Source organism: Salvelinus alpinus, chromosome 6 (genome assembly GCF_045679555.1).
Source record: "Salvelinus alpinus chromosome 6, SLU_Salpinus.1, whole genome shotgun sequence".
Taxonomy (NCBI): domain Eukaryota; kingdom Metazoa; phylum Chordata; class Actinopteri; order Salmoniformes; family Salmonidae; genus Salvelinus; species Salvelinus alpinus.
The window spans coordinates 80,097,398-80,110,506 of record NC_092091.1 but is presented as its reverse complement, the minus strand read 5'-3'; the positions used below and the strand labels follow the sequence as shown (position 1 = coordinate 80,110,506).

Below are 13,109 nucleotides of genomic sequence, written 5' to 3'. Positions count from 1 at the left end.
GGTTGAATTGCGGATGTGTTGCGGTTGTGTTGTGGTTGTATTGTGGTTGTATTGTGGTTGTATTGTGGTTGTATTGCGGTTGTGGTTGTGTTGTGGTTGTATTGTGGTTGTATTGTGGTTGTATTGTGGTTGTGTTGTGGTTGTATTGTGGTTGTGTTGTGGTTGTATTGTGGTTGTGTTGTGGTTGTGGTTGTATTGTGGTTGTGTTGTGGTTGTATTGTGGTTGTGGTTGTATTGGGGTTGTATTGTGGTTGTATTGTGGTTGTGGTTGTATTGTGGTTGTATTGTGGTTGTGGTTGTATTGTGGTTGTATTGTGGTTGTGGTTGTATTGTGGTTGTATTGTGGTTGTGGTTGTATTGTGGTTTTGTTGTGTTTGTGGTTGTATTGTGGTTGTGGTTGTATTGTGGTTGTGGTTGTATTGTGGTTGTATTGTGGTTGTGTTGTGGTTATATTGTGGTTGTATTGTGGTTGTGTTCTGACCTTGCCATGCAGGGTCTTGTATGCAGCTTTGATCTGCTGTCTCTGGCTGTTGCTACGAGATGTCAACAACTTCATGATGGAATCCTCATCGGTTCCTATGGCAACAACAAACACCATAGTCAAATCTTTGGTGCCATGGTTACTCCCTCAGTTTGCATAATATTCAGACCAACCACACCACTGACCCAGTCCCTTCATGGCCTTGTAGAGGGTCGCTGCATCTTGGTTGGCGTTGAAGTTTCCACTGGCTTTCACACTGCCTCGACCAGCCTATCAGAGAACAGACACATAGGAGGACCCTGGGTAATGTAGTTCAGGGTAGACCAGAGAGGACTGTGGGTAAAGTAGTTTAGGGTAGACCAGAGAGGACTGTGGGAATGTAGTTCAGGGTAGACCAGAAAGGACTGTGGGTAATGTAGTTCAGGGTAGACCAGAGAGGACTGTGGGTAAAGTAGTTTAGGGTAGACCGGAGAGGACTGTGGGTAATGTAGTTCAGGGTAGACCAGAGAGGACTGTGGGTAATGTAGTTCAGGGTAGACCATAGATGATTGTGGGTAATGTAGTTCATGGTAGACCAGAGAGGACTGTGGGTAATGTAGTTCAGGGTAGACCAGAGAGGACTGTGGGTACAGTAGTTTAGGGTAGACCAGAGAGGAATGTGGGTAACGTAGTTCAGTGTAGACCAGAGAGGACTGTGGGTAATGTAGTTCAGGGTAGACCAGAGAGGACTGTGGGGGTAATGTAGTTCAGGGTAGACCAGAGATGACTGTGGGTAATGTAGTTCAGTGTAGACCAGAGCGGACTGTGGATAAAGTAGTTCAGGGTAGAACAGAGAGGACTGTGGGTAAAGTAGTTCAGGGTAGACCAGAGAGGACTGTGGGTAAAGTAGTTCAGGGTAGACCAGAGAGGACTGTGGGTAAAGTAGTTCAGGGTAGACCATAGATGACTGTGGGTAATGTAGTTCAGGGTAGACCATAGATGACTGTGGGTAATGTAGTTCATGGTAGACCAGAGAGGACTGTGGGTAAAGTAGTTTAGGGTAGACCAGAGAGGACTGTGGGTAATGTAGTTCAGGGTAGACCAGAGAGGACTGTGGGTAATGTAGTTCATGGTAGACCAGAGAGGACTGTGGGTAAAGTAGTTTAGGGTAGACCAGAGAGGACTGTGGGTAATGTAGTTCAGGGTAGACCAGAGAGGACTGTGGGTACAGTAGTTTAGGGTAGACCAGAGAGGAATGTGGGTAACGTAGTTCAGGGTAGACCAGAGAGGGCTGTGGGTAATGTAGTTCAGGGTAAACCAGAGAGGACTGTGGGTAATGTAGTTCAGGGTAGACCAGAGAGGGCTGTGGGTAATGTAGTTCAGGGTAGACCAGAGAGGACTGTGGGTAATGTAGTTCATGGTAGACCAGAGAGGACTGTGGGTAAAGTAGTTCAGGGTAGACCAGAGAGGACTGTGGGTAAAGTAGTTTAGGGTAGACCAGAGAGGGCTGTGGGTAATGTAGTTCAGGGTAGACCAGAGAGGACTGTGGGTAATGTAGTTCATGGTAGACCAGAGAGGACTGTGGGTAAAGTAGTTTAGGGTAGACCAGAGAGGACTGTGGGTAATGTAGTTCAGGGTAGACCAGAGAGGACTGTGGGTAATGTAGTTCAGGGTAGACCAGAGAGGACTGTGGGTAATGTAGTTCAGGGTAGACCAGAGAGGACTGTGTGTAATGTAGTTCAGGGTAGACCAGAGAGGACTGTGGGTAATGTTGTTCAGTGTAGACCAGAGAGGCCTGTGGCTAATGTATACTGTAATGTAATTACTACTAATTACTACATATAAAGTGGTGTAGTCCCAGTCTACTAATGTAATGAACCTGTTGATAGTATAAAGTGGTGTAGTCCCAGTCTAATAATGTAATGAACCTGTTGACAAAGTGGTGTAGTCCCAGTCTACTAATGTAATGAACCTGTTGATAAAGTGGTGTAGTCCCAGTCTACTAATGTAATGAACCTGTTGATAAAGTGGTGTAGTCCCAGTCTACTAATGTAATGAACCTGTTGATAAAGTGGTGTAGTCCCAGTCTACTAATGTAATGAACCTGTTGATAGTATAAAGTGGTGTAGTCCCAGTCTAATAATGTAATGAACCTGTGGCAATGTAATGTAGTAATCTACTAATTAATAACTATTATAAAGTGGTGTAGTCCCAGTCTACTAATGTAATGAACCTGTTGATAAAGTGGTGTAGTCCCAGTCTACTAATGTAATGAACCTGTTGATAGTATAAAGTGGTGTAGTCCCAGTCTACTAATGTAATGAACCTGTTGATAGTATAAAGTGGTGTAGTCCCAGTCTACTAATGTAATGAACCTGTTGATAAAGTGGTGTAGTCCCAGTCTACTAATGTAATGAACCTGTTGATAAAGTGGTGTAGTCCCAGTCTACTAATGTAATGAACCTGTTGATAAAGTGGTGTAGTCCCAGTCTACTAATGTAATGAACCTGTTGATAGTATAAAGTGGTGTAGTCCCAGTCTACTAATGTAATGAACCTGTTGATAAAGTGGTGTAGTCCCAGTCTACTAATGTAATGAACCTGTTGATAGTATAAAGTGGTGTAGTCCCAGTCTACTAATGTAATGAACCTGTTGATAGTATAAAGTGGTGTAGTCCCAGTCTACTAATGTAATGAACCTGTTGATAAAGTGGTGTAGTCCCAGTCTACTAATGTAATGAACCTGTTGACAGTATAAAGTGGTGTAGTCCCAGTCTACTAATGTAATGAACCTGTTGACAGTATAAAGTGGTGTAGTCCCAGTCTACTAATGTAATGAACCTGTTGATAAAGTGGTGTAGTCCCAGTCTACTAATGTAATGAACCTGTTGACAGTATAAAGTGGTGTAGTCCCAGTCTACTAATGTAATGAACCTGTTGATAAAGTGGTGTAGTCCCAGTCTACTAATGTAATGAACCTGTTGACAGTATAAATCAAATCAAATCAAATCAAATTTATTAGTCACATACACATGGTTAGCAGATGTTAATGCGAGTGTAGCGAAATGCTTGTGCTTCTAGTTCTGACAATGCAGTAATAACCAACAGTAATCTAACCTAACAATTCCACAACTACTACCTTATACACACACAAGTGTAAAGGGATAAAGAATATGTACATAAAGATATATGAATGAGTGGTGGTACAGAACGGCATGGCAGATGCAGTAGATGGTATAGAGTATGGTATATACATATGAGATGAGTACTGTAGGGTATGTAAACATAAAGTGGCATAGTTTAAAGTGGCTAGTGGTACATGTATTACATAAAGATGGCAAGATGCAGTAGATGATATAGAGTACAGTATATACATATGAGATGTGTAATGTAGGGTATGTAAACATTATATTAAGTGGCATTGTTTAAAGTGGCTAGTGGTACATTTTTACATAATTTCCATCAATTCCCATTTTTAAAGTGGCTGGAGTTGAGTCGGTATGTTGGCAGCGGCCGCTAAATGTTAGTGGTGGCTGTTTAACAGTCTGATGGCCTTGAGATAGAAGCTGTTTTTCAGTCTCTCGGTCCCTGCTTTGATGCACCTGTACTGACCTCGCCTTCTGGATGATAGCGGGGTGAACAGGCAGTGGCTTGGGTGGTTGTTGTCCTTGATGATCTTTATGGCCTTCCTGTGACATCGGGTGGTGTAGGTGTCCTGGAGGGCAGGTAGTTTGCCCCCGGTGATGCGTTCTGCAGACCTCACTACCCTCTGGAGAGCCTTACGGTTGTGGGCGGAGCAGTTGCCGTACCAGGCGGTGATACAGCCCGACAGGATGCTCTCGATTGTGCATCTGTAGAAGTTTGTGAGTGCTTTTGGTGACAAGCCGAATTTCTTCAGCCTCCTGAGGTTGAAGAGGCGCTGCTGCGCCTTCTTCACAACGCTGTCTGTGTGGGTGGACCAATTCAGTTTGTCCGTGATGTGTACACCGAGGAACTTAAAACTTTCCACCTTCTCCACTACTGACCCGTCGATGTGGATAGGGGGGTGCTCCCTCTGCTGTTTCCTGAAGTCCACAATCATCTCCTTTGTTTTGTTGACGTTGAGTGTGAGGTTATTTTCCTGACACCACACTCCGAGGGCCCTCACCTCCTCCCTGTAGGCCGTCTCGTCGTTGTTGGTAATCAAGCCTACCACTGTAGTGTCATCCGCAAACTTGATGATTGAGTTGGAGGCGTGCATGGCCACGCAGTCGTGGGTGAACAGGGAGTACAGGAGAGGGCTCAGAACGCACCCTTGTGGGGCCCCAGTGTTGAGGATCAGCGGGGTGGAGATGTTGTTACCTACCCTCACCACCTGGGGGCGGCCCGTCAGGAAGTCCAGGACCCAGTTGCACAGGGCGGGGTCGAGACCCAGGGTCTCGAGCTTGATGACGAGTTTGGAGGGTACTATGGTGTTAAATGCTGAGCTGTAATCGATGAACAGCATTCTCACATGGGTATTCCTCTTGTCCAGATGGGTTAGGGCAGTGTGCAGTGTGGTTGCGATTGCGTCGTCTGTGGACCTATTGGGTCGGTAAGCAAATTGGAGTGGGTCTAGGGTGTCCGGTAGGGTGGAGGTGATATGGTCCTTGACTAGTCTCTCAAAGCACTTCATGATGACGGAAGTGAGTGCTACGGGGCGGTAGTCGTTTAGCTCAGTTACCTTAGCTTTCTTGGGAACAGGAACAATGGTGGCCCTCTTGAAGCATGTGGGAACAGCAGACTGGGATAAGGATTGATTGAATATGTCCGTAAACACACCAGCCAGCTGGTCTGCGCATGCTCTGAGGACGCGGCTGGGAATGCCGTCTGGGCCTGCACCATAAAGTGGTGTAGTCCCAGTCTACTAATGTAATGAACCTGTTGATAGTATAAAGTGGTGTAGTCCCAGTCTACTAATGTAATGAACCTGTTGATAAAGTGGTGTAGTCCCAGTCTACTAATGTAATGAACCTGTTGACAGTATAAAGTGGTGTAGTCCCAGTCTACTAATGTAATGAACCTGTTGACAGTATAAAGTGGTGTAGTCCCAGTCTACTAATGTAATGAACCTGTTGACAGTATAAAGTGGTGTAGTCCCAGTCTACTAATGTAATGAACCTGTTGATAGTATAAAGTGGTGTAGTCCCAGTCTACTAATGTAATGAACCTGTTGACAGTATAAAGTGGTGTAGTCCCAGTCTACTAATGTAATGAACCTGTTGATAAAGTGGTGTAGTCCCAGTCTACTAATGTAATGAACCTGTTGATAAAGTGGTGTAGTCCCAGTCTACTAATGTAATGAACCTGTTGACAGTATAAAGTGGTGTAGTCCTAGTCTACTAATGTAATGAACCTGTTGATAAAGTGGTGTAGTCCCAGTCTACACTACGTATCGATGTGGCAGGAAGCGTCTGTCAGAGAACATCTGATTAATGACATCAGTAAACACACTATCTACTGTTGACTCAAACTATCAGTGTCCGGTTTGCGTGCGTGCGTGCGTGCGTGCGTGCGTGGCAGACAGACAGACAGACAGACAGACAGACAGACAGACAGACAGACAGACAGACAGACAGACAGACAGACAGACAGACAGACAGACAGACAGACAGACAGACAGACAGACAGACAGACAGACAGACAGACACTATCAGACCATTTCTATTGTTTATCCATTTCACTTGCTTTGGCAATGTAAACATATGTTCCGATGCCAATAAAGCCCCTTGAAGAAAGGCCCACACACATGACTCATACTGACTTCCCCAAATACAGCCCCTCTGCTCCACAAACACACACACACACACAGAGACACACTATGGTTTTAGAGAGAGAGAGAGACAGGAAGAGAGGGACGGGGAGTAGAGAGAGAGCGGAAGAGAGGGACGGGGAGGAGAGAGAGAGATCGGAAGAGAGGGACGGGGAGGAGAGAGAGGAAGAAGAGAGGGACGGGGAGGAGAGAGAGGAAGAAGAGAGGGACGGGGAGTAGAGAGAGGAAGAAGAGAGGGACGGGTAGTAGAGAGAGAGAGCGGAAGAGAGGGACGGGGAGGAGAGAGAGAGAGAGAAAGAGAGAGAGAGGGAGGGGGAGGAGGCAGAGCCCCACCCTGTCTGAAGAAAGGCCCACACACATGACTCATACTGACTTCCCCAAATACAGCCCCTCTGCTCCATAAACACACACACTGGTTTGCTAGAAACTAGAATTGACTTTCATCAGAAGCATTACAACATTTTTGTGAGAAAACCATCAGTAGAGTTGAAAATGCGATGGAAACCCATTTAACTTGGATTAAACCAGGATGGGGACCCATTTAACTTGGATTAAACCAGGATGGGGACCCATTTAACTTGGATTAAACCAGGATGGGGACCCATTTAACTTGGATTAAACCAGGATGGGGACCCATTTAACTTGGATTAAACCAGGATGGGAACCCATTTAACTTGGATTAAACCAGGATGGGGACCCATTTAACTTGGATTAAACCAGGATGGGGACCCATTTAACTTGGATTAAACCAGGATGGGAACCCATTTAACTTGGATTTAACCAGGATGGGGACCCATTTAACTTGGATTAAACCAGGATGGGGACCCATTTAACTTGGATTAAACCAGGATGGGGACCCATTTAACTTGGATTAAACCAGGATGGGGACCAATTTAACTTGGATTAAACCAGGATGGGGACCCATTTAACTTGGATTAAACCAGGATGGGGACCAATTTAACTTGGATTAAACCAGGATGGGGACCCATTTAACTTGGATTAAACCAGGATGGGGACCCATTTAACTTGGATTAAACCAGGATGGGAACCCATTTAACTGGTCTAGTGTAATAACCTATTCTATAATGACCTCCCTCCATTCTACTGGTCTAGTGTAATAACCTATTCTATAATGACCTCCATTCTACTGGTCTAGTGTAATAACCTATTCTATAATGACCTCCCTCCATTCTACTGGTCTAGTGTAATAACCTATTCTATAATGACCTCCATTCTACTGGTCTAGTGTAGTAACCTATTCTATAATGACCTCCCTCCATTCTACTGGTCTAGTGTAATAACCTATTCTATAATGACCTCCATTCTACTGGTCTAGTGTAATAACCTATTCTATAATGACCTCCATTCTACTGGTCTAGTGTAATAACCTATTCTATAATGACCTCCCTCCATTCTACTGGTCTAGTGTAATAACCTATTCTATAATGACCTCCATTCTACTGGTCTAGTGTAATAACCTATTCTATAATGACCTCCATTCTACTGGTCTAGTGTAGTAACCTATTCTATAATGACCTCCATTCTACTGGTCTAGTGTAATAACCTATTCTATAATGACCTCCATTCTACTGGTCTAGTGTTATAACCTATTCTATAATGACCTCCATTCTACTGGTCTAGTGTAATAACCTATTCTATAATGACCTCCATTCTACTGGTCTAGTGTAATAACCTATTCTATAATGACCTCCATTCTACTGGTCTAGTGTAATAACCTATTCTATAATGACCTCCATTCTACTGGTCTAGTGTAATAACCTATTCTATAATGACCTCCATTCTACTGGTCTAGTGTAATAACCTATTATATAATAACCTCCATTCTACTGGTCTAGTGTAATAACCTATTCTATAATGACCTCCCTCCATTCTACTGGTCTAGTATAATAACCTATTCTATAATGACCTCCCTCCATTCTACTGGTCTAGTGTAATAACCTATTCTATAATGACCTCCCTCCATTCTACTGGTCTAGTGTAATAACCTATTCTATAATGACCTCCATTCTACTGGTCTAGTGTAATAACCTATTCTATAATGACCTCCCTCCATTCTACTGGTCTAGTGTAATAACCTATTCTATAATGACCTCCATTCTACTGGTCTAGTGTAATAACCTATTCTATAATGACCTCCATTCTACTGGTCTAGTGTAATAACCTATTCTATAATGACCTCCATTCTACTGGTCTAGTGTAATAACCTATTCTATAATGACCTCCATTCTACTGGTCTAGTGTAATAACCTATTCTATAATGACCTCCATTCTACTGGTCTAGTGTAATAACCTATTCTATAATGACCTCCATTCTACTGGTCTAGTGTAATAACCTATTCTATAATAACCTCCATTCTACTGGTCTAGTGTAATAACCTATTCTATAATGACCTCCATTCTACTGGTCTAGTGTAATAACCTATTCTATAATGACCTCCATTCTACTGGTCTAGTGTAATAACCTATTCTATAATGACCTCCATTCTACTGGTCTAGTGTAATAACCTATTCTATAATGACCTCCATTCTACTGGTCTAGTGTAATAACCTATTCTATAATGACCTCCATTCTACTGGTCTAGTGTAATAACCTATTCTATAATGACCTCCATTCTACTGGTCTAGTGTAATAACCTATTCTATAATGACCTCCATTCTACTGGTCTAGTGTAATAACCTATTCTATAATGACCTCCATTCTACTGGTCTAGTGTAATAACCTATTCTATAATGACCTCCATTCTACTGGTCTAGTGTAATAACCTATTCTATAATGACCTCCATTCTACTGGTCTAGTGTAATAACCTATTCTATAATGACCTCCATTCTACTGGTCTAGTGTAATAACCTATTCTATAATGACCTCCCTCCATTCTACTGGTCTAGTGTAATAACCTATTCTATAATGACCTCCATTCTACTGGTCTTTTGTTCTGAGCTCATATTGTCTATTGTTCTATGTTGGCCGGGTATGGTTCCCAATCATAGGCAGCTGTCTATCGTTGTCTCTGATTGGAGATCATATTTAGGCAGCCTTTTCCCAACCTGTTGTTTGTGGGATCTTGTTTTTGTATAGTTGCCTTGAGCACTGCATTACTGGACGTTTGTTATATTCTTTGTTGTTTTGGTTGATAGATTCACTATTAAATATAATGTGGAACTCTACGCACGCTGCGTCCACTCATTTCAACAAGCGTGAAATAATGATTATTTAATGACAGTCTCCTGGGCTGTGCTGCGGATAGCGTTTCACATTACAGGCAGAGATGGAAAGTTAAACATTAACATTTTACCAGAATCGTCAGGGTGGGGCAGTGAAACATTCCACTGTAGAGGGGTCTTCGGTGAGGTCAACTTACCATTGTGGTAGATTGGTGATCGTTGGTTTGATTCGGAGGAGGAGGGGGTGTCTGAAAAGAGAAACACACTTAGAACGACAACCAACAAGCCAAACGCTTCAAAACGCCGTCAAAACGTTTTCCACTTTTAAAGTCATGAAAAACACACTGCATGTTTCCATTCATACAACAGTTATAGAACATGTTCTGCAACAGCCCACAGCTCACCCTTAACTAGCTTCTTATTATCCGTATTATGCTTCTATTATGCTTCTCAGCGGTCAGCGGCGTCCACAGCTCACCCATAACTAGCTTCTTATTATCCGTAGGCTTTTCAGCGGTTAGCGGCGTCCACAGCTCACCCATAACTAGCTTCTTATTATCCGTATGCTTCTCAGCGGTCAGCGGCCCACAGCTCACCCATAACTAGCTTCTTATTATCCGTAGGCTTTTCAGCGGTCAGCGGCGTCCACAGCTCACCCTTAACTAGCTTCTTATTATCTGTAGGCTTTTCAGCGGTCAGCGGCGCCCACAGCTCACCCTTAACTAGCTTCTTATTATCCGTAGGCTTCTCAGCGGTCAGCGGCGCCCACAGCTCACCCATAACTAGCTTCTTATTATCTGTATGCTTCTCAGCGGCGCCCACAGCTCACCCTTAACTAGCTTCTTATTATCTGTAGGCTTTTCAGCGGTTAGCGGCGTCCACAGCTCACCCATAACTAGCTTCTTATTATCCGTAGGCTTTTCAGCGGTTAGCGGCGTCCACAGCTCACCCATAACTAGCTTCTTATTATCCGTATGCTTCTCAGCGGTCAGCGGCGTCCACAGCTCACCCATAACTAGCTTCTTATTATCCGTAGGCTTTTCAGCGGTCAGCGGCGTCCACAGCTCACCCATAACTAGCTTCTTATTATCCGTAGGCTTTTCAGCGGTTAGCGGCGTCCACAGCTCACCCTTAACTAGCTTCTTATTATCCGTACGCTTTTCAGAGGATAGCGGCGTCCACAGCTCACCCATAACTAGCTTCTTATTATCTGTAGGCTTTTCAGCGGTTAGCGGCGTCCACAGCTCACCCTTAACTAGCTTCTTATTATCGGTAGGCCCCTCAGCGGATAGCGGCGTCCACAGCTCACCTATAACTAGCTTCTTATTATTTGTAGGCTTTTCAGCGGTTATCGGCGCCCCCAGCTCACCCATAACTAGCTTCTTATTATCCGTAGGCTTTTCAGCGGTTAGCGGCGTCCACAGCTCACCCATAACTAGCTTCTTATTATCCGTAGGCTTTTCAGCGGATAGCGGCGCCCACAGCTCACCCTTAACTAGCTTCTTATTATCCGTAGGCTTTTCAGCGGTCAGCGGCGTCCACAGCTCACCCATAACTAGCTTCTTATTATCCGTAGGCTTTTCAGCGGTTAGCGGAGCCCACAGCTCACCCATAACTAGCTTCTTATTATCTGTAGGCTTTTCAGCGGATAGCGGCGCCCACAGCTCACCCTTAACTAGCTTCTTATTATCCGTAGGCTTTTCAGCGGTTAGCGGCGCTGTAACGGCAGCCTTCCTCCTCTTCACGAGAAGAGAAGGTGTAGCAGGGATCGGACCAACACGCAGCGTAGCCAGTGCTCAACATGTTTAATTACGAATAACGTGAACACTTACAACAATACAAAATAAACAAATGTGGCAAACCGATACAGTCCTAGCTGGTGCAGAGAAAACACAGAGACAGGAAACAACCACCCACAAACCCCAACACAAAACAAGCCACCTATATATGATTCCCAATCAGAGACAACACAAAACACCTGCCTCTGATTGAGAACCATATTAGACCAAACATAGAAACAGACAAACTAGACACACAACATAGAATGCCCACCCAGCTCACGTCCTGACCAACACTAAAACAAGCAAAACACACAAGAACTATGGTCAGAACGTGACAGTTGCCTGCGTGTAACTTACAATTGCCACGCTGTGTTGAAACGTTTAGGAACGTCATTAATCATCACTTGCTTAACTATTGTCTAAACATTTTTATCTTGGAAGCTTTTAGTGTCTACATTGGTTTATACCACGTGCATTCTATTACATCCCTGGTCATCCCTACTGTCTCTGATCTGGAGGACTCACAAAACAGAGAACATCCCTGGTCATCCCTACTGCCTCTGATCTGGAGGACTCACTAAACAGAGAACATCCCTGGTCATCCCTACTGCCTCTGATCTGGAGGACTCACTAAACAGAGAACATCCCTGGTCATCCCTACTGCCTCTGATGTTTTGTTTGTAAATGATGTCTGAGTGTTGGATTATGACCCTGGCTATCCGTAAACAATAAAAATAAAAAGATTGTGCCGTCTGGTTTACTTAATAGAAGGAATATAAAATGATTCATACTTGTAAGTACATTTAAAATCAAATACCTTTACTCAAGTAGTATTTTACTGGGTGACTTTCACTTGAGTCATTTTCTATTAAGGTATCTTAACTTTGACTCAACTATGAGAATGCAGTAGTTTTTCCACCGCTGGGAGACACTATCGTGTAGCTAAAGGTAGTTAGCATGAACGTGTTAGCCCAGGGGTTACCAATGTAATGTAATCCGCGGCCAATGTTTACTTTCGTAAATTGGGGTTATGACAGTCTATTACAAACCAGTCTGACGGTACTTTTGACAGTATTTTCAATCCCAAGGAAGTCTGGTTTGAAGTGACTGGAATGCATCGGAAAGGGAAGTGCATAAGATTATTAGACAATCATTTTGACTGAACTTCTGTGTTGAAAAGATTCAGAACATCGTTATTGACGATGTTATTTTCCCTCCAGTTTGATTTAGTGCCTGAAGACACATACTGTATGTGTTATCCTTCAGTGATGGGGTGGTCTTGTCCACTCTGTTGTAGAAGACAAATACTGCAAATACTATTGTTCATGAGAGTCTTATCTTTCAGTGATGGGGTCATGTGCTCAAAATATGTTGTAGTTTAAACTGTTCCGAAGATAGAGCCACATTCGTAGGAAGAAAACAGAAACCCGCTTTGGTTATTAAAACCGAATTTTGCCTACCGGAGGTTAATGACATAACTCCGGTTCTATGAACCGAAGTTCAATTGTATTTATTTTGCCCCTAATCTGATATAATCCTGGTGTCTCTCACTGCTCACAGAATAAACATCAACTGTCTAATTCAGCAGACTAGCCACTTTAACAACTCATAAACTCACTATCTGATGTTGTCGGTTAATAAGAGCGGTATAAACTTACCGGAGATCGAGTCTGCACCGGAGCTCAGTGAATGGAGGAGAAAGAGAAAGGAGAAGGGAGGCTGAGAAAGAGTGGAAAAACGAGTTCCCGAGAGCGGGTCGGGACTCCACCCTATATGACTAAACAACTCACCGCACAGCGACTCGTCAGACTGCTGAAGCAAACGGTTAGTAAATATGTTGTCTGACTGTAGTGCGCTTTAGGGACTGGCGGAGGAGTAGGGCTGATCTGAAATG

At 43.7% G+C, this 13,109-nt stretch overlaps 1 protein-coding gene across 2 annotated transcripts in view; it reads right to left on the bottom strand.

Moving 5' to 3' along the window:
* The window catches only part of LOC139579449 (annexin A5-like), a 39,356-nt gene extending 26,247 nt beyond the window's left edge, over positions 1 to 13,109 (bottom strand). Inside the window, exons 1-4 of one of the 2 annotated variants that reach the window (XM_071408131.1) lie at positions 13,006 to 13,109; positions 9,632 to 9,682; positions 667 to 751; positions 482 to 576 (exon numbers count right to left, since the gene is read on the bottom strand). In XM_071408131.1, coding sequence (XP_071264232.1) covers positions 482 to 576; positions 667 to 751; positions 9,632 to 9,634 — 183 coding nt within the window. In that variant the 5' untranslated portion in view covers positions 9,635 to 9,682; positions 13,006 to 13,109. Of the gene's footprint in view, positions 1 to 481; positions 577 to 666; positions 752 to 9,631; positions 9,683 to 12,873; positions 12,984 to 13,005 lie in introns of those variants that run through there. The other variant, XM_071408130.1, reaches the window with a different exon arrangement.